We start from the raw sequence: 19,977 nt of genomic DNA on the forward strand, positions 1-19,977 counted from the left end.
GGGGCTCCACGCAAGATCTCACCCCGTGGGGTCAAAATGATCACAAGAACGGTGAGCAAAAATCCCAGAACCACACGGGGGGACCTAGTGAATGACCTGCAGAGAGCTGGGACCAAAGTAACAAAGCCTACCATCAGTAACACAGTACGCCGCCAGGGACTCAAATCCTGCAGTGTCCCCCCTGCTTAAGCCAGTACATGTCCAGGCCCGTCTGAAGTTTGCTAGAGTGCATTTGGATGATCCAGAAGAGGATTGGGAGAATGTCATATGGTCAGATGAAACCAAAATATAACTTTTTGGTAAAAACTCAACTCGTCGTGTTTGGAGGACAAAGAATGCTGAGTTGCATCCAAAGAACACCATACCTACTGTGAAGCATGGGGGTGGAAACATCATGCTTTGGGGCTGTTTTTCTGCAAAGGGACCAGGACGACTGATCCGTGTAAAGGAAAGAATGAATGGGGCCATGTATCGTGAGATTTTGAGTGAAAACCTCCTTCCATCAGCAAGGGCATTGAAGATGAAACGTGGCTGGGTCTTTCAGCATGACAATGATCCCAAACACACCGCCCGGGCAACGAAGGAGTGGCTTCGTAAGAAGCATTTCAAGGTCCTGGAGTGGCCTAGCCAGTCTCCAGATCTCAACCCCATAGAAAATCTTTGGAGGGAGTTGAAAGTCCGTGTTGCCCAGCGACAGCCCCAAAACATCACTGCTCTAGAGGAGATCTGCATGGAGGAATGGGCCAAAATACCAGCAACAGTGTGTGAAAACCTTGTGAAGACTTACAGAAAACGTTTGACCTGTGTCATTGCCAACAAAGGGTATATAACAAAGTATTGAGAAACTTTTGTTATTGACCAAATACTTATTTTTCACCATAATTTGCAAATAAATTCATAAAAAATCCTACAATGTGATTTTCTGGATTTTTCATTCTAATTTTGTCTGTCATAGTTGACATGTACCTATGATGAAAATTACAGGCCTCTCTCATCTTTTTAAGTGGGAGAACTTGCACAATTGGTGGCTGACTAAATACTTTTTCCCCCCACTGTAGTTCTGTGATCTGTGATATACTTCTGTGAATCACTGAGGCATTGTGTGTTTGTGTGTTCTTTGTCCTCAGAACTTTCAAATAACTTGAGGTGTTTTATGATTAATAGTGATGTTGTGCTTTTGGACACTGTCCTCAGGCTCCAGCTTTATGTTTATATGTTTTTATGTTGATGTGCTATTGTTTTTAATTGATTTTATTTTATTTGTATATTTAACCTATTCTTGACTCTGTGGTTCTTGCACTTGTTTTGGGAACAGGATTTCATTATTTTTATCTACATTTCTGCCTGAGAAATGACACCCTGATATAGTTCTGTGATCTGTGAAACAGTTCTGTTAATCACTGAGGCATTGTGTGTTTGTGTGTTCTTTTTCTTTAGAATTTTCAAATAAACTTGATGTGTTTTATGATTAATAGTGATGTTGTGCTTGTACTATTTTGGACACACTGTCCTCAGGCTCCAGCTTTATGTTGTATGTTGATCGTATTAAAACAAAGAAAACAATCTGAAGTTGTTGTTTTTAAGTTATATATACCATGATTTTTCCGGTCCGGACCACTTGGGAATAGATTTTCCTCCATGTGGCCCCTGAGCTAAAACGAGTTTGACACCCCTGCTCTAAGAGCTTTGCACACCTCGATTGTACGATATTTGCGCATTATTATTTTAAAAAATCTACAAGCTCTGTCAAATTGATTGTTGATCATTGCTAGACAACCATTTAAGTCTTGCCATATTTCTTATTTGTAAAAACAATTACCCCCTTTTTCTCCCCAATTTCGTGATATCCAATTGCGATCCACTTACAATCTTGTCTCATTGCTGCAACTCCCCAACGGGCTGGGGAGAGGCGACGGTCGAGTAATGTGTCCTCCGAAACGTGACCCACCAAACCGCGCTCCTTAACACCCGCCCACTTAACCCGGAAGCCAGCCGCACCAATGTGTCGGAGGAAACACCGTTCCTTGCCATAGGTTTTCAAGCAGATTTAAGTCAAAACTGTAACTCGGCCACTCAGGAACATTCACTGTCTTCTTGGTAAGAAACTCCAGTGTAGATTTGGCTTTGTGTTGTAGGTTATTGTCCTGCTGAAAGGTGAATTAATCTCCCAGTGTCTGGTGGAAAGCAGACTGAACCAGGTTTTTGTCTAGGATCTTGCCTGTGCTTAGCTCCATTCCCTTTCTTTTTATCCTGCAAAACTCCCCAGTCCTTAACGATTACAAGCATACACATAACATGATGCAGCCACCACTATGCTTGAAAATATGAAGAGTGGTACTCAGTAATTTGTTGTATTGGATTTCCCCCAAATATAACGCTTCACTATGCTTGAAAATATGAAGAGTGGTACTCAGTAATTTGTTGTATTGGATTTCCCCCAAAATATAACGCTTTGTATTCAGGACAAAAAAGTGAATTGCTTTGCCACATTTTTTGCAGTATTACTTTAGTGCCTTGTTGCAAACAGGATGTATGTTTTGGAATATTTTTTATTCTGTACAGGCTTCCTTCTTTTCAATCTGTCAATTAGGTAAGTATTGTGGAGTAACTACAATGTTGTTGATCCATCCTCCATCACAGCCATTAAACTCTGTAACTGTTTTTAAGTCACCATTGGCCTCATGGTGAAATCCCTGAGCGGTTTCCTTCCTCTCCAGCAACTGAGTTAGGAAGGACGCCTGTATCTTTGTAGTGACTGGGTGTATTGATACACCATCAAAAGTGTCATTGATAACTTCACCACGCTCAAAAGGATATTCAATGTCTGCTTTTTCAATTTTTACCCATCTACCAATAGGTGCCCTTCTTTGCGAGGCATTGGAAAACCTCCCTGGTCTTTGTGGTTGAATCTGTGTTTGAAATTCACTGCTCGACTGAGGTACCTTACTGATAATTGTATGTGTTGGGTACAGAGATGAGGTAGTAATTCAAAAATCATGTTAAACACTATTATTGCACACAGAGTCCATGCAACTTATTATGTGGCTTGTTAAGCAAACGTTTACTCCTGAACTTATTTAGGCTTGCCATAACAAAGGGGTTGAATACTTAGTGACTCAAGACATTTCAACTTTTCATTTGTTATTAATTTGTAAAACATTTGAAAAACATAATTCCACTTTGACATTATGAGGTATTGTGTGTAGGCCAGTGACACAAAATCTCAATTTAATAAATTTGAAATTCAGGCTGTAACACAACAAAATGTGGCAAAAGTCAGGGGTGTGAATACTTTCTGAAGGCACTGTATGTGCAACAAGTCATCTCTCTCTCTCTCTCTCTCTCTCTCTCTCTCTGAACAGTAATTCTTCCCTCAGATTATGCATGTATGAACTAGACATTGAAGCATCCAGCCCAAAGTGAGAGGTTTAAAAAATACTTTCTTAGTCACCAAAGTACCATGTTTTTAAACATTTGGTTTCCAGGGCGGCAGTGCGGGCCAAGAGGAAGGCCAAAAAGTGTCTCACTCCCTGGGTCAGAAAGCTCATAATTAGCTGGGTCATCGCAAGCACCAGCACCAGTGTAGATACTACCATGACCTGGTAGTATATGAGGAGCTGTAGGTCACGGGGGCATTTGCCAAAGTCGTAGGAGAAAGCAGTTTAGGGACAGGGACTGCACGTCAAACTAATTGCCAAATGTATCCAAAGAGATTAATTAATGAATTATCTGAATTAATGAATACAATGAGGAGCAGGTTACAACATTCTGGAACACGTGATGTTATAATCAGATTCTTCTATTACATCATGTTGGGTCCATATCTTGTGTATGTTTGACAGTGAACAGTAAACCCAATTCACTTTTACAAAGCACAGCTAGCCAACTAGTAGTTTGACTTGTAATTTGTACTGCCTACTTTTGAAAGACGATTTCTTTAATCAAAATGGCACAGCTCTCCCAGAAGGGTGGGCTGTGCAACATGAAGATGTTATTGTTGGCTGTTATTTTCTGTCTCCTTTCGCCTGTTGCTGCAAATGTGTTGGTGTCTTCAGAGCACAAGACTTTGATGCCAGTGAAGGACCACCCTATTCTGAACAACCCTGATGCTACAAAAGAACAAGTTGATAGTTTACGGGTGAAAGAATATTCTTCTCCAGGTAATGTGGGCCAGTTGACAAAAGGATATTCCTCAAAAAATGTCAAAGACCCCCCGGACTTTGTAGAGCCCCTGATTTCTGTTCCAGAGCACAAGCCGTTGATGCCAGTGAAGGACCACTCTGTTCAGAACAACCCTGATGCTACAAAAGAGACCAATTTTAAGTCATTGCTGGAACAACTTGAGAGTTTACGGGTGAAAGACGATTCTTCTCCAGGTAACGTGGGCCAGTTGACAAAAGGATATTCCTCAAAAAATTCTAAAGAGCCCTCGGAGCTTGTAGAGCCCCTGATTTCTGTTCCAGAGCACAGGCCTTTGATGCCAGTGAAGGACCACCCTGTTCAGGACATCCCCAATGATGCAAAATGGACCAAAATGGTGCAAGTGGACCAGATGCTGGAACAACTTCAGAGGATGAAAGATGATACTTTCCCAGGTAAAGCTAAAGTCCCACAGATGATTGTGGAGAAACGTATTCCTTATCTACAGGCTTACAAGCAAAAAGCATTGCAAGGTGACAACAACATCTTCAAAGAAAATCTTCAGGCTCCAGCTCCAAAAGCTCAGAAGAGCACCCTGAAGATCAAACCCAGAGTCAACATATTGACTGACCCTTCTTACTCCGAGCCACTTGTGAAGGTGAACCTGATTTTGGGGCTTGTTTTCTATGGCTTCATCGTAATAGTGGTTCTCTATGATGCTGTGAGAATCTCCAAGGAGGCTAGAAGGCGATCTGATGCTATTGCCACTGCCAGGTTGAAGAAAAGGGAACCAGCCACCGCTGAACCACAGACACTGGCATCCAGAGTTCGGGAGAGCATCTCTTCACGGTTTGGTTTGAAACAAGCATCATCCACACCACAGTGTGCCCCCATTTCTGACGATTCTGCAAAAGAGTTGCAGAAGTCAAAGGAGTTCATCTCCACTAAGGACAAATCTGAGTCGGAAAAGAGACCTGGAAAGAGTGCTGTCAGCCTGAGAGAGTGTGAGCCGCCTCTGCCTAGCATCCCAGATAACTTCCTTGTGCCTGACTCTGAGCCTGCCATCCAGGTGGCATTGAACCCATTCGACACCAAGCTAGCCAAAGTTGTATCTGACAATGCTGAGGCATCCAACTACGAGGCAACCGAGAAGCCCTGCTACACACAGTCTGGGCTCACTGAGGTTTGCGTCAATTAAGACTGAGGACTACTTCTTAAACCAAGTGATATTGAATAAAAGCTGCAGATATTACATCTCCAAATGAGATCACATGGAGACTGTCACCTTTGAAGACTTCCATTTTCTGTTTGTAATTTAATTTCTTTAGAATAGTAATAAAAATATATTGCATTTAAAACATATGTTTCAAGTTATTTTTGGGGTATTTTGATTTGTTGTTGTACTGTTGTGTTGTAAATGCAATAGGCAACATTATTTAATTGATAAAATAATATATTTTACAGAGAAAAAAATAGTTAAACATTAAAGAGATTCTTCTGTACTTTTGTATACTTTTTTGCCAGTAGTTCTGAAAGTAGCACTCACGAGCCAAAAGTGTTCCCAGAGAATTGCGTACTACGTCACATATGTGCAGATACAGTGCCTTCAGAATGTATTCATACCCCCTTGACTTAATCCACATTTTGTTGTGTTACAGCCTGAATTCAAAATGGATTAAATAGATTTTTTCTCACCCATCTACACAACATACAGAAATATCTAATTTGCATAAGTATTCACACCCCTGAGTCAATACATGTTATAATCACCTTTGGCAGCAATTACAGGTGTGAGTCTTTCTAGGTAAGCCTCTAAGAGCTTTGCACACCTCGATTGTACGATATTTGCACATTATTATTTTAAAAAATCTTCAAGCTCTGTCAAATTGATTGTTGATCATTGCTAGACAACCATTTAAGTCTTGCCATATTTCTTATTTTATTTGTTTAAAAAATTACCCCCTTTTTCTCCCCAATTTCGTGATATCCAATTGCGATCCAATTACAATCTTGTCTCATTGCTGCAACTCCCCAACGGGCTGGGGAGAGGCGACGGTCGAGTAATGTGTCCTCCGAAACGTGACCCACCAAACCGCGCTCCTTAACACCCGCCCACTTAACCCGGAAGCCAGCCGCACCAATGTGTCGGAGGAAACACCGTTCCTTGCCATAGGTTTTCAAGCAGATTTAAGTCAAAACTGTAACTCGGCCACTCAGGAACATTCACTGTCTTCTTGGTAAGAAACTCCAGTGTAGATTTGGCTTTGTGTTGTAGGTTATTGTCCTGCTGAAAGGTGAATTAATCTCCCAGTGTCTGGTGGAAAGCAGACTGAACCAGGTTTTTGTCTAGGATCTTGCCTGTGCTTAGCTCCATTCCCTTTATTTTTTATCCTGCAAAACTCCCCAGTCCTTAACGATTACAAGCATACACATAACATGATGCAGCCACCACTATGCTTGAAAATATGAAGTGGTACTCAGAAATTTGTTGTATTGGATTTCCCCCAAATATAACGCTTCACTATGCTTGAAAATATGAAGAGTGGTACTCAGTAATTTGTTGTATTGGATTTCCCCCAAATATAACGCTTTGTATTCAGGACAAAAAGTGAATTGCTTTGCCAAATTTTTTGCAGTATTACTTTAGTGCCTTGTTGCAAACAGGATGTATGTTTTGGAATATTTTTTATTCTGTACAGGCTTCCTTCTTTTCAATCTGTCAATTAGGTAAGTATTGTGGAGTAACTACAATGTTGTTCATCCATCCTCCATCACAGCCATTAAACTCTGTAACTGTTTTTAAGTCACCATTGGCCTCATGGTGAAATCCCTGAGCGGTTTCCTTCCTCTCCAGCAACTGAGTTAGGAAGGACGCCTGTATCTTTGTAGTGACTGGGTGTATTGATACACCATCCAAAGTGTAATTGATAACTTCACCATGCTCAAAAGGATATTCAATGTCTGCTTTTTCAATTTTTACCCATCTACCAATAGGTGCCCTTCTTTGCGAGGCATTGGAAAACCTCCCTGGTCTTTGTGGTTGAATCTGTGTTTGAAATTCACTGCTCGACTGAGGTACCTTACTGATAATTGTATGTGTTGGGTACAGAGATGAGGTAGTAATTCAAAAATCATGTTAAACACTATTATTGCACACAGAGTCCATGCAACTTATTATGTGGCTTGTTAAGCAAACGTTTACTCCTGAACTTATTTAGGCTTGCCATAACAAAGGGGTTGAATACTTAGTGACTCAAGACATTTCAACTTTTCATTTGTTATTAATTTGTAAAACATTTGAAAAACATAATTCCACTTTGACATTATGAGGTATTGTGTGTAGGCCAGTGACACAAAATCTCAATTTAATAAATTTTAAATTCAGGCTGTAACACAACAAAATGTGGCAAAAGTCAGGGGTGTGAATACTTTCTGAAGGCACTGTATGTGCAACAAGTCATCTCTCTCTCTCTCTCTCTCTCTCTCTGAACAGTAATTCTTCCCTCAGATTATGCATGTATGAACTAGACATTGAAGCATCCAGCCCAAAGTGAGAGGTTTAAAAAATACTTTCTTAGTCACCAAAGTACCATGTTTTTAAACATTTGGTTTCCAGGGGGGCAGTGCGGGCCAAGAGGAAGGCCAAAAAGTGTCTCACTCCCTGGGTCAGAAAGCTCATAATTAGCTGGGTCATCGCAAGCACCAGCACCAGTGTAGATACTACCATGACCTGGTAGTATATGAGGAGCTGTAGGTCACGGGGGCATTTGCCAAAGTCGTAGGAGAAAGCAGTTTAGGGACAGGGACTGCACGTCAAACTAATTGCCAAATGTATCCAAAGAGATGAATTAATGAATTATCTGAATTAATGAATACAATGAGGAGCAGGTTACAACATTCTGGAACACGTGATGTTATAATCAGATTCTTCTATTACATCATGTTGGGTCCATATCTTGTGTATGTTTGACAGTGAACAGTAAACCCAATTCACTTTTACAAAGCACAGCTAGCCAACTAGTAGTTTGACTTGTAATTTGTACTGCCTACTTTTGAAAGACGATTTCTTTAATCAAAATGGCACAGCTCTCCCAGAAGGGTGGGCTGTGCAACATGAAGATGTTATTGTTGGCTGTTATTTTCTGTCTCCTTTCGCCTGTTGCTGCAAATGTGTTGGTGTCTTCAGAGCACAAGACTTTGATGCCAGTGAAGGACCACCCTATTCTGAACAACCCTGATGCTACAAAAGAACAAGTTGATAGTTTACGGGTGAAAGAATATTCTTCTCCAGGTAATGTGGGCCAGTTGACAAAAGGATATTCCTCAAAAAATGTCAAAGACCCCCCGGACTTTGTAGAGCCCCTGATTTCTGTTCCAGAGCACAAGCCGTTGATGCCAGTGAAGGACCACTCTGTTCAGAACAACCCTGATGCTACAAAAGAGACCAATTTTAAGTCATTGCTGGAACAACTTGAGAGTTTACGGGTGAAAGACGATTCTTCTCCAGGTAACGTGGGCCAGTTGACAAAAGGATATTCCTCAAAAATTCTAAAGAGCCCTCGGAGCTTGTAGAGCCCCTGATTTCTGTTCCAGAGCACAGGCCTTTGATGCCAGTGAAGGACCACCCTGTTCAGGACATCCCCAATGATGCAAAATGGACCAAAATGGTGCAAGTGGACCAGATGCTGGAACAACTTCAGAGGATGAAAGATGATACTTTCCCAGGTAAAGCTAAAGTCCCACAGATGATTGTGGAGAAACGTATTCCTTATCTACAGGCTTACAAGCAAAAAGCATTGCAAGGTGACAACAACATCTTCAAAGAAAATCTTCAGGCTCCAGCTCCAAAAGCTCAGAAGAGCACCCTGAAGATCAAACCCAGAGTCAACATATTGACTGACCCTTCTTACTCCGAGCCACTTGTGAAGGTGAACCTGATTTTGGGGCTTGTTTTCTATGGCTTCATCGTAATAGTGGTTCTCTATGATGCTGTGAGAATCTCCAAGGAGGCTAGAAGGCGATCTGATGCTATTGCCACTGCCAGGTTGAAGAAAAGGGAACCAGCCACCGCTGAACCACAGACACTGGCATCCAGAGTTCGGGAGAGCATCTCTTCACGGTTTGGTTTGAAACAAGCATCATCCACACCACAGTGTGCCCCCATTTCTGACGATTCTGCAAAAGAGTTGCAGAAGTCAAAGGAGTTCATCTCCACTAAGGACAAATCTGAGTCGGAAAAGAGACCTGGAAAGAGTGCTGTCAGCCTGAGAGAGTGTGAGCCGCCTCTGCCTAGCATCCCAGATAACTTCCTTGTGCCTGACTCTGAGCCTGCCATCCAGGTGGCATTGAACCCATTCGACACCAAGCTAGCCAAAGTTGTATCTGACAATGCTGAGGCATCCAACTACGAGGCAACCGAGAAGCCCTGCTACACACAGTCTGGGCTCACTGAGGTTTGCGTCAATTAAGACTGAGGACTACTTCTTAAACCAAGTGATATTGAATAAAAGCTGCAGATATTACATCTCCAAATGAGATCACATGGAGACTGTCACCTTTGAAGACTTCCATTTTCTGTTTGTAATTTAATTTCTTTAGAATAGTAATAAAAATATATTGCATTTAAAACATATGTTTCAAGTTATTTTTGGGGTATTTTGATTTGTTGTTGTACTGTTGTGTTGTAAATGCAATAGGCAACATTATTTAATTGATAAAATAATATATTTTACAGAGAGAAAAAAATAGTTAAACATTAAAGAGATTCTTCTGTACTTTTGTATACTTTTTTGCCAGTAGTTCTGAAAGTAGCACTCACGAGCCAAAAGTGTTCCCAGAGAATTGCGTACTACGTCACATATGTGCAGATACAGTGCCTTCAGAATGTATTCATACCCCTTGACTTAATCCACATTTTGTTGTGTTACAGCCTGAATTCAAAATGGATTAAATAGATTTTTTCTCACCCATCTACACAACATACAGAAATATCTAATTTGCATAAGTATTCACACCCCTGAGTCAATACATGTTATAATCACCTTTGGCAGCAATTACAGGTGTGAGTCTTTCTAGGTAAGCCTCTAAGAGCTTTGCACACCTCGATTGTACGATATTTGCACATTATTATTTTAAAAAATCTTCAAGCTCTGTCAAATTGATTGTTGATCATTGCTAGACAACCATTTAAGTCTTGCCATATTTCTTATTTTATTTGTTTAAAAAATTACCCCCTTTTTTCTCCCCAATTTCGTGATATCCAATTGCGATCCAATTACAATCTTGTCTCATTGCTGCAACTCCCCAACGGGCTGGGGAGAGGCGACGGTCGAGTAATGTGTCCTCCGAAACGTGACCCACCAAACCGCGCTCCTTAACACCCGCCCACTTAACCCGGAAGCCAGCCGCACCAATGTGTCGGAGGAAACACCGTTCCTTGCCATAGGTTTTCAAGCAGATTTAAGTCAAAACTGTAACTCGGCCACTCAGGAACATTCACTGTCTTCTTGGTAAGAAACTCCAGTGTAGATTTGGCTTTGTGTTGTAGGTTATTGTCCTGCTGAAAGGTGAATTAATCTCCCAGTGTCTGGTGGAAAGCAGACTGAACCAGGTTTTTGTCTAGGATCTTGCCTGTGCTTAGCTCCATTCCCTTTATTTTTTATCCTGCAAAACTCCCCAGTCCTTAACGATTACAAGCATACACATAACATGATGCAGCCACCACTATGCTTGAAAATATGAAGAGTGGTACTCAGAAATTTGTTGTATTGGATTTCCCCCAAATATAACGCTTCACTATGCTTGAAAATATGAAGAGTGGTACTCAGTAATTTGTTGTATTGGATTTCCCCCAAATATAACGCTTTGTATTCAGGACAAAAAGTGAATTGCTTTGCCAAATTTTTTGCAGTATTACTTTAGTGCCTTGTTGCAAACAGGATGTATGTTTTGGAATATTTTTTATTCTGTACAGGCTTCCTTCTTTTCAATCTGTCAATTAGGTAAGTATTGTGGAGTAACTACAATGTTGTTGATCCATCCTCCATCACAGCCATTAAACTCTGTAACTGTTTTTAAGTCACCATTGGCCTCATGGTGAAATCCCTGAGCGGTTTCCTTCCTCTCCAGCAACTGAGTTAGGAAGGACGCCTGTATCTTTGTAGTGACTGGGTGTATTGATACACCATCCAAAGTGTAATTGATAACTTCACCATGCTCAAAAGGATATTCAATGTCTGCTTTTTCAATTTTTACCCATCTACCAATAGGTGCCCTTCTTTGCGAGGCATTGGAAAACCTCCCTGGTCTTTGTGGTTGAATCTGTGTTTGAAATTCACTGCTCGACTGAGGTACCTTACTGATAATTGTATGTGTTGGGTACAGAGATGAGGTAGTAATTCAAAAATCATGTTAAACACTATTATTGCACACAGAGTCCATGCAACTTATTATGTGGCTTGTTAAGCAAACGTTTACTCCTGAACTTATTTAGGCTTGCCATAACAAAGGGGTTGAATACTTAGTGACTCAAGACATTTCAACTTTTCATTTGTTATTAATTTGTAAAACATTTGAAAAACATAATTCCACTTTGACATTATGAGGTATTGTGTGTAGGCCAGTGACACAAAATCTCAATTTAATAAATTTTAAATTCAGGCTGTAACACAACAAAATGTGGCAAAAGTCAGGGGTGTGAATACTTTCTGAAGGCACTGTATGTGCAACAAGTCATCTCTCTCTCTCTCTCTCTCTCTCTTCTGAACAGTAATTCTTCCCTCAGATTATGCATGTATGAACTAGACATTGAAGCATCCAGCCCAAAGTGAGAGGTTTAAAAATACTTTCTTAGTCACCAAAGTACCATGTTTTTAAACATTTGGTTTCCAGGGGGGCAGTGCGGGCCAAGAGGAAGGCCAAAAAGTGTCTCACTCCCTGGGTCAGAAAGCTCATAATTAGCTGGGTCATCGCAAGCACCAGCACCAGTGTAGATACTACCATGACCTGGTAGTATATGAGGAGCTGTAGGTCACGGGGGCATTTGCCAAAGTCGTAGGAGAAAGCAGTTTAGGGACAGGGACTGCACGTCAAACTAATTGCCAAATGTATCCAAAGAGATGAATTAATGAATTATCTGAATTAATGAATACAATGAGGAGCAGGTTACAACATTCTGGAACACGTGATGTTATAATCAGATTCTTCTATTACATCATGTTGGGTCCATATCTTGTGTATGTTTGACAGTGAACAGTAAACCCAATTCACTTTTACAAAGCACAGCTAGCCAACTAGTAGTTTGACTTGTAATTTGTACTGCCTACTTTTGAAAGACGATTTCTTTAATCAAAATGGCACAGCTCTCCCAGAAGGGTGGGCTGTGCAACATGAAGATGTTATTGTTGGCTGTTATTTTCTGTCTCCTTTCGCCTGTTGCTGCAAATGTGTTGGTGTCTTCAGAGCACAAGACTTTGATGCCAGTGAAGGACCACCCTATTCTGAACAACCCTGATGCTACAAAAAGAACAAGTTGATAGTTTACGGGTGAAAGAATATTCTTCTCCAGGTAATGTGGGCCAGTTGACAAAAGGATATTCCTCAAAAATGTCAAAGACCCCCGGACTTTGTAGAGCCCCTGATTTCTGTTCCAGAGCACAAGCCGTTGATGCCAGTGAAGGACCACTCTGTTCAGAACAACCCTGATGCTACAAAAGAGACCAATTTTAAGTCATTGCTGGAACAACTTGAGAGTTTACGGGTGAAAGACGATTCTTCTCCAGGTAACGTGGGCCAGTTGACAAAAGGATATTCCTCAAAAAATTCTAAAGAGCCCTCGGAGCTTGTAGAGCCCCTGATTTCTGTTCCAGAGCACAGGCCTTTGATGCCAGTGAAGGACCACCCTGTTCAGGACATCCCCAATGTTGCAAAATGGACCAAAATGGTGCAAGTGGACCAGATGCTGGAACAACTTCAGAGGATGAAAGATGATACTTTCCCAGGTAAAGCTAAAGTCTCACAGATGATTGTGGAGAAACTTATTCCTTATCTACAGGCTTACAAGCAAAAAGCATTGCAAGGTGACAACAACATCTTCAAAGAAAATCATCAGGCTCCAGCTCCAAAAGCTCAGAAGAGCACCCTGAAGATCAAACCCAGAGTCAACATATTGACTGACCCTTCTTACTCCGAGCCACTTGTGAAGGTGAACCTGATTTTGGGGCTTGTTTTCTATGGCTTCATCGTAATAGTGGTTCTCTATGATGCTGTGAGAATCTCCAAGGAGGCTAGAAGGCGATCTGATGCTATTGCCACTGCCAGGTTGAAGAAAAGGGAACCAGCCACCGCTGAACCACAGACACTGGCATCCAGAGTTCGGGAGAGCATCTCTTCACGGTTTGGTTTGAAACAAGCATCATCCACACCACAGTGTGCCCCCATTTCTGACGATTCTGCAAAAGAGTTGCAGAAGTCAAAGGAGTTCATCTCCACTAAGGACAAATCTGAGTCGGAAAAGAGACCTGGAAAGAGTGCTGTCAGCCTGAGAGAGTGTGAGCCGCCTCTGCCTAGCATCCCAGATAACTTCCTTGTGCCTGACTCTGAGCCTGCCATCCAGGTGGCATTGAACCCATTCGACACCAAGCTAGCCAAAGTTGTATCTGACAATGCTGAGGCATCCAACTACGAGGCAACCGAGAAGCCCTGCTACACACAGTCTGGGCTCACTGAGGTTTGCGTCAATTAAGACTGAGGACTACTTCTTAAACCAAGTGATATTGAATAAAAGCTGCAGATATTACATCTCCAAATGAGATCACATGGAGACTGTCACCTTTGAAGACTTCCATTTTCTGTTTGTAATTTAATTTCTTTAGAATAGTAATAAAAATATATTGCATTTAAAACATATGTTTCAAGTTATTTTTGGGGTATTTTGATTTGTTGTTGTACTGTTGTGTTGTAAATGCAATAGGCAACATTATTTAATTGATAAAATAATATATTTTACAGAGAAAAAAAATAGTTAAACATTAAAGAGATTCTTCTGTACTTTTGTATACTTTTTTGCCAGTAGTTCTGAAAGTAGCACTCACGAGCCAAAAGTGTTCCCAGAGAATTGCGTACTACGTCACATATGTGCAGATACAGTGCCTTCAGAATGTATTCATACCCCTTGACTTAATCCACATTTTGTTGTGTTACAGCCTGAATTCAAAATGGATTAAATAGATTTTTTCTCACCCATCTACACAACATACAGAAATATCTAATTTGCATAAGTATTCACACCCCTGAGTCAATACATGTTATAATCACCTTTGGCAGCAATTACAGGTGTGAGTCTTTCTAGGTAAGCCTCTAAGAGCTTTGCACACCTCGATTGTACGATATTTGCACATTATTATTTTAAAAAATCTTCAAGCTCTGTCAAATTGATTGTTGATCATTGCTAGACAACCATTTAAGTCTTGCCATATTTCTTATTTTATTTGTTTAAAAAAATTACCCCCTTTTTTCTCCCCAATTTCGTGATATCCAATTGCGATCCAATTACAATCTTGTCTCATTGCTGCAACTCCCCAACGGGCTGGGGAGAGGCGACGGTCGAGTAATGTGTCCTCCGAAACGTGACCCACCAAACCGCGCTCCTTAACACCCGCCCACTTAACCCGGAAGCCAGCCGCACCAATGTGTCGGAGGAAACACCGTTCCTTGCCATAGGTTTTCAAGCAGATTTAAGTCAAAACTGTAACTCGGCCACTCAGGAACATTCACTGTCTTCTTGGTAAGAAACTCCAGTGTAGATTTGGCTTTGTGTTGTAGGTTATTGTCCTGCTGAAAGGTGAATTAATCTCCCAGTGTCTGGTGGAAAGCAGACTGAACCAGGTTTTTGTCTAGGATCTTGCCTGTGCTTAGCTCCATTCCCTTTATTTTTTATCCTGCAAAACTCCCCAGTCCTTAACGATTACAAGCATACACATAACATGATGCAGCCACCACTATGCTTGAAAATATGAAGAGTGGTACTCAGAAATTTGTTGTATTGGATTTCCCCCAAATATAACGCTTCACTATGCTTGAAAATATGAAGAGTGGTACTCAGTAATTTGTTGTATTGGATTTCCCCCAAATATAACGCTTTGTATTCAGGACAAAAGTGAATTGCTTTGCCAAATTTTTTGCAGTATTACTTTAGTGCCTTGTTGCAAACAGGATGTATGTTTTGGAATATTTTTTATTCTGTACAGGCTTCCTTCTTTTCAATCTGTCAATTAGGTAAGTATTGTGGAGTAACTACAATGTTGTTCATCCATCCTCCATCACAGCCATTAAACTCTGTAACTGTTTTTAAGTCACCATTGGCCTCATGGTGAAATCCCTGAGCGGTTTCCTTCCTCTCCAGCAACTGAGTTAGGAAGGACGCCTGTATCTTTGTAGTGACTGGGTGTATTGATACACCATCCAAAGTGTAATTGATAACTTCACCATGCTCAAAAGGATATTCAATGTCTGCTTTTTCAATTTTTACCCATCTACCAATAGGTGCCCTTCTTTGCGAGGCATTGGAAAACCTCCCTGGTCTTTGTGGTTGAATCTGTGTTTGAAATTCACTGCTCGACTGAGGTACCTTACTGATAATTGTATGTGTTGGGTACAGAGATGAGGTAGTAATTCAAAAATCATGTTAAACACTATTATTGCACACAGAGTCCATGCAACTTATTATGTGGCTTGTTAAGCAAACGTTTACTCCTGAACTTATTTAGGCTTGCCATAACAAAGGGGTTGAATACTTAGTGACTCAAGACATTTCAACTTTTCATTTGTTATTAATTTGTAAAACATTTGAAAAACATAATTCCACTTTGACATTATGAGGTATTGTGTGTAGGCCAGTGACACAAAATCTCAATTTAATAAATTTTAAATTCAGGCTGTAACACAACAAAATGTGGCAAAAGTCAGGGGTGTGAATACTTTCTGAAGGCACTGTATGTGCAACAAGTCATCTCTCTCTCTCTCTCTCTCTCTCTGAACAGTAATTCTTCCCTCAGATTATGCATGTATGAACTAGACATTGAAGCATCCAGCCCAAAGTGAGAGGTTTAAAAAATACTTTCTTAGTCACCAAAGTACCATGTTTTTAAACATTTGGTTTCCAGGGGGGCAGTGCGGGCCAAGAGGAAGGCCAAAAAGTGTCTCACTCCCTGGGTCAGAAAGCTCATAATTAGCTGGGTCATCGCAAGCACCAGCACCAGTGTAGATACTACCATGACCTGGTAGTATATGAGGAGCTGTAGGTCACGGGGGCATTTGCCAAAGTCGTAGGAGAAAGCAGTTTAGGGACAGGGACTGCACGTCAAACTAATTGCCAAATGTATCCAAAGAGATGAATTAATGAATTATCTGAATTAATGAATACAATGAGGAGCAGGTTACAACATTCTGGAACACGTGATGTTATAATCAGATTCTTCTATTACATCATGTTGGGTCCATATCTTGTGTATGTTTGACAGTGAACAGTAAACCCAATTCACTTTTACAAAGCACAGCTAGCCAACTAGTAGTTTGACTTGTAATTTGTACTGCCTACTTTTGAAAGACGATTTCTTTAATCAAAATGGCACAGCTCTCCCAGAAGGGTGGGCTGTGCAACATGAAGATGTTATTGTTGGCTGTTATTTTCTGTCTCCTTTCGCCTGTTGCTGCAAATGTGTTGGTGTCTTCAGAGCACAAGACTTTGATGCCAGTGAAGGACCACCCTATTCTGAACAACCCTGATGCTACAAAAGAACAAGTTGATAGTTTACGGGTGAAAGAATATTCTTCTCCAGGTAATGTGGGCCAGTTGACAAAAGGATATTCCTCAAAAAATGTCAAAGACCCCCCGGACTTTGTAGAGCCCCTGATTTCTGTTCCAGAGCACAAGCCGTTGATGCCAGTGAAGGACCACTCTGTTCAGAACAACCCTGATGCTACAAAAGAGACCAATTTTAAGTCATTGCTGGAACAACTTGAGAGTTTACGGGTGAAAGACGATTCTTCTCCAGGTAACGTGGGCCAGTTGACAAAAGGATATTCCTCAAAAAATTCTAAAGAGCCCTCGGAGCTTGTAGAGCCCCTGATTTCTGTTCCAGAGCACAGGCCTTTGATGCCAGTGAAGGACCACCCTGTTCAGGACATCCCCAATGTTGCAAAATGGACCAAAATGGTGCAAGTGGACCAGATGCTGGAACAACTTCAGAGGATGAAAGATGATACTTTCCCAGGTAAAGCTAAAGTCCCACAGATGATTGTGGAGAAACTTATTCCTTATCTACAGGCTTACAAGCAAAAAGCATTGCAAGGTGACAACAACATCTTCAAAGAAAATCATCAGGCTCCAGCTCCAAAAGCTCAGAAGAGCACCCTGAAGATCAAACCCAGAGTCAACATATTGACTGACCCTTCTTACTCCGAGCCACTTGTGAAGGTGAACCTGATTTTGGGGCTTGTTTTCTATGGCTTCATCGTAATAGTGGTTCTCTATGATGCTGTGAGAATCTCCAAGGAGGCTAGAAGGCGATCTGATGCTATTGCCACTGCCAGGTTGAAGAAAAGGGAACCAGCCACCGCTGAACCACAGACACTGGCATCCAGAGTTCGGGAGAGCATCTCTTCACGGTTTGGTTTGAAACAAGCATCATCCACACCACAGTGTGCCCCCATTTCTGACGATTCTGCAAAAGAGTTGCAGAAGTCAAAGGAGTTCATCTCCACTAAGGACAAATCTGAGTCGGAAAAGAGACCTGGAAAGAGTGCTGTCAGCCTGAGAGAGTGTGAGCCGCCTCTGCCTAGCATCCCAGATAACTTCCTTGTGCCTGACTCTGAGCCTGCCATCCAGGTGGCATTGAACCCATTCGACACCAAGCTAGCCAAAGTTGTATCTGACAATGCTGAGGCATCCAACTACGAGGCAACCGAGAAGCCCTGCTACACACAGTCTGGGCTCACTGAGGTTTGCGTCAATTAAGACTGAGGACTACTTCTTAAACCAAGTGATATTGAATAAAAGCTGCAGATATTACATCTCCAAATGAGATCACATGGAGACTGTCACCTTTGAAGACTTCCATTTTCTGTTTGTAATTTAATTTCTTTAGAATAGTAATAAAAATATATTGCATTTAAAACATATGTTTCAAGTTATTTTTGGGGTATTTTGATTTGTTGTTGTACTGTTGTGTTGTAAATGCAATAGGCAACATTATTTAATTGATAAAATAATATATTTTACAGAGAAAAAAATAGTTAAACATTAAAGAGATTCTTCTGTACTTTTGTATACTTTTTTGCCAGTAGTTCTGAAAGTAGCACTCACGAGCCAAAAGTGTTCCCAGAGAATTGCGTACTACGTCACATATGTGCAGATACAGTGCCTTCAGAATGTATTCATACCCCTTGACTTAATCCACATTTTGTTGTGTTACAGCCTGAATTCAAAATGGATTAAATAGATTTTTTTCTCACCCATCTACACAACATACAGAAATATCTAATTTGCATAAGTATTCACACCCCTGAGTCAATACATGTTATAATCACCTTTGGCAGCAATTACAGGTGTGAGTCTTTCTAGGTAAGCCTCTAAGAGCTTTGCACACCTCGATTGTACGATATTTGCACATTATTATTTTAAAAAATCTTCAAGCTCTGTCAAATTGATTGTTGATCATTGCTAGACAACCATTTAAGTCTTGCCATATTTCTTATTTTATTTGTTTAAAAAATTACCCCCTTTTTTCTCCCCAATTTCGTGATATCCAATTGCGATCCAATTACAATCTTGTCTCATTGCTGCAACTCCCCAACGGGCTGGGGAGAGGCGACGGTCGAGTAATGTGTCCTCCGAAACGTGACCCACCAAACCGCGCTCCTTAACACCCGCCCACTTAACCCGGAAGCCAGCCGCACCAATGTGTCGGAGGAAACACCGTTCCTTGCCATAGGTTTTCAAGCAGATTTAAGTCAAAACTGTAACTCGGCCACTCAGGAACATTCACTGTCTTCTTGGTAAGAAACTCCAGTGTAGATTTGGCTTTGTGTTGTAGGTTATTGTCCTGCTGAAAGGTGAATTAATCTCCCAGTGTCTGGTGGAAAGCAGACTGAACCAGGTTTTTGTCTAGGATCTTGCCTGTGCTTAGCTCCATTCCCTTTATTTTTTATCCTGCAAAACTCCCCAGTCCTTAACGATTACAAGCATACACATAACATGATGCAGCCACCACTATGCTTGAAAATATGAAGAGTGGTACTCAGAAATTTGTTGTATTGGATTTCCCCCAAATATAACGCTTCACTATGCTTGAAAATATGAAGAGTGGTACTCAGTAATTTGTTGTATTGGATTTCCCCCAAATATAACGCTTTGTATTCAGGACAAAAAAGTGAATTGCTTTGCCAAATTTTTTGCAGTATTACTTTAGTGCCTTGTTGCAAACAGGATGTATGTTTTGGAATATTTTTTATTCTGTACAGGCTTCCTTCTTTTCAATCTGTCAATTAGGTAAGTATTGTGGAGTAACTACAATGTTGTTGATCCATCCTCCATCACAGCCATTAAACTCTGTAACTGTTTTTAAGTCACCATTGGCCTCATGGTGAAATCCCTGAGCGGTTTCCTTCCTCTCCAGCAACTGAGTTAGGAAGGACGCCTGTATCTTTGTAGTGACTGGGTGTATTGATACACCATCCAAAGTGTAATTGATAACTTCACCATGCTCAAAAAGGATATTCAATGTCTGCTTTTTCAATTTTTACCCATCTACCAATAGGTGCCCTTCTTTGCGAGGCATT

The 19,977-nt window shown here is 41.0% G+C and overlaps 4 protein-coding genes across 4 annotated transcripts; all 4 read left to right on the forward strand.

Annotated features, from left to right (window-relative positions):
* Positions 1-3,721: 3,721 nt before the first annotated feature.
* On the forward strand, positions 3,722-5,523 carry LOC123481576. Its single transcript, XM_045206081.1, has 2 exons — positions 3,722-4,376; positions 4,464-5,523. Exons 1-2 carry the CDS (start codon positions 3,947-3,949, stop codon positions 5,336-5,338), a joined length of 1,305 nt encoding a protein of 434 aa, XP_045062016.1. The 5' UTR covers positions 3,722-3,946; the 3' UTR covers positions 5,339-5,523.
* Positions 5,524-7,805: 2,282 nt separating this feature from the next.
* Positions 7,806-9,793, forward strand: LOC121535129. Its single transcript, XM_045206082.1, has 2 exons — positions 7,806-8,647; positions 8,734-9,793. Exons 1-2 carry the CDS (start codon positions 8,218-8,220, stop codon positions 9,606-9,608), a joined length of 1,305 nt encoding a protein of 434 aa, XP_045062017.1. The 5' UTR covers positions 7,806-8,217; the 3' UTR covers positions 9,609-9,793.
* A 2,967-nt stretch (positions 9,794-12,760) lies between these two features.
* Positions 12,761-14,064, forward strand: LOC121535130. Its single transcript, XM_045206083.1, has 2 exons — positions 12,761-12,920; positions 13,008-14,064. Exons 1-2 carry the CDS (start codon positions 12,806-12,808, stop codon positions 13,880-13,882), a joined length of 990 nt encoding a protein of 329 aa, XP_045062018.1. The 5' UTR covers positions 12,761-12,805; the 3' UTR covers positions 13,883-14,064.
* Positions 14,065-16,350: 2,286 nt separating this feature from the next.
* On the forward strand, positions 16,351-18,335 carry LOC121535095. Its single transcript, XM_045206084.1, has 2 exons — positions 16,351-17,192; positions 17,280-18,335. Exons 1-2 carry the CDS (start codon positions 16,763-16,765, stop codon positions 18,152-18,154), a joined length of 1,305 nt encoding a protein of 434 aa, XP_045062019.1. The 5' UTR covers positions 16,351-16,762; the 3' UTR covers positions 18,155-18,335.
* The last annotated feature ends 1,642 nt before the right edge of the window (positions 18,336-19,977 follow it).

This window comes from Coregonus clupeaformis, chromosome 21 (assembly GCF_020615455.1).
Source record: "Coregonus clupeaformis isolate EN_2021a chromosome 21, ASM2061545v1, whole genome shotgun sequence".
Taxonomy (NCBI): Eukaryota; Metazoa; Chordata; class Actinopteri; order Salmoniformes; family Salmonidae; genus Coregonus; species Coregonus clupeaformis.

Excerpts from the sequence above, each read along its gene's own strand:
- LOC123481576 (XM_045206081.1), top strand. The coding sequence starts at position 3,947 with ATGGCACAGCTCTCCCAGAAGGGTGGGCTGTGCAACATGAAGATGTTA. Across the intron at positions 4,377-4,463 it reads GAAAGACGATTCTTCTCCAG|AGCACAGGCCTTTGATGCCA; the intron begins GTAACGTGGGCC and ends TTTCTGTTCCAG.
- LOC121535130 (XM_045206083.1), top strand. The coding sequence starts at position 12,806 with ATGCCAGTGAAGGACCACTCTGTTCAGAACAACCCTGATGCTACAAAA. Across the intron at positions 12,921-13,007 it reads GAAAGACGATTCTTCTCCAG|AGCACAGGCCTTTGATGCCA; the intron begins GTAACGTGGGCC and ends TTTCTGTTCCAG.
- LOC121535129 (XM_045206082.1), top strand. The coding sequence starts at position 8,218 with ATGGCACAGCTCTCCCAGAAGGGTGGGCTGTGCAACATGAAGATGTTA. Across the intron at positions 8,648-8,733 it reads GAAAGACGATTCTTCTCCAG|AGCACAGGCCTTTGATGCCA; the intron begins GTAACGTGGGCC and ends TTTCTGTTCCAG.
- LOC121535095 (XM_045206084.1), top strand. The coding sequence starts at position 16,763 with ATGGCACAGCTCTCCCAGAAGGGTGGGCTGTGCAACATGAAGATGTTA. Across the intron at positions 17,193-17,279 it reads GAAAGACGATTCTTCTCCAG|AGCACAGGCCTTTGATGCCA; the intron begins GTAACGTGGGCC and ends TTTCTGTTCCAG.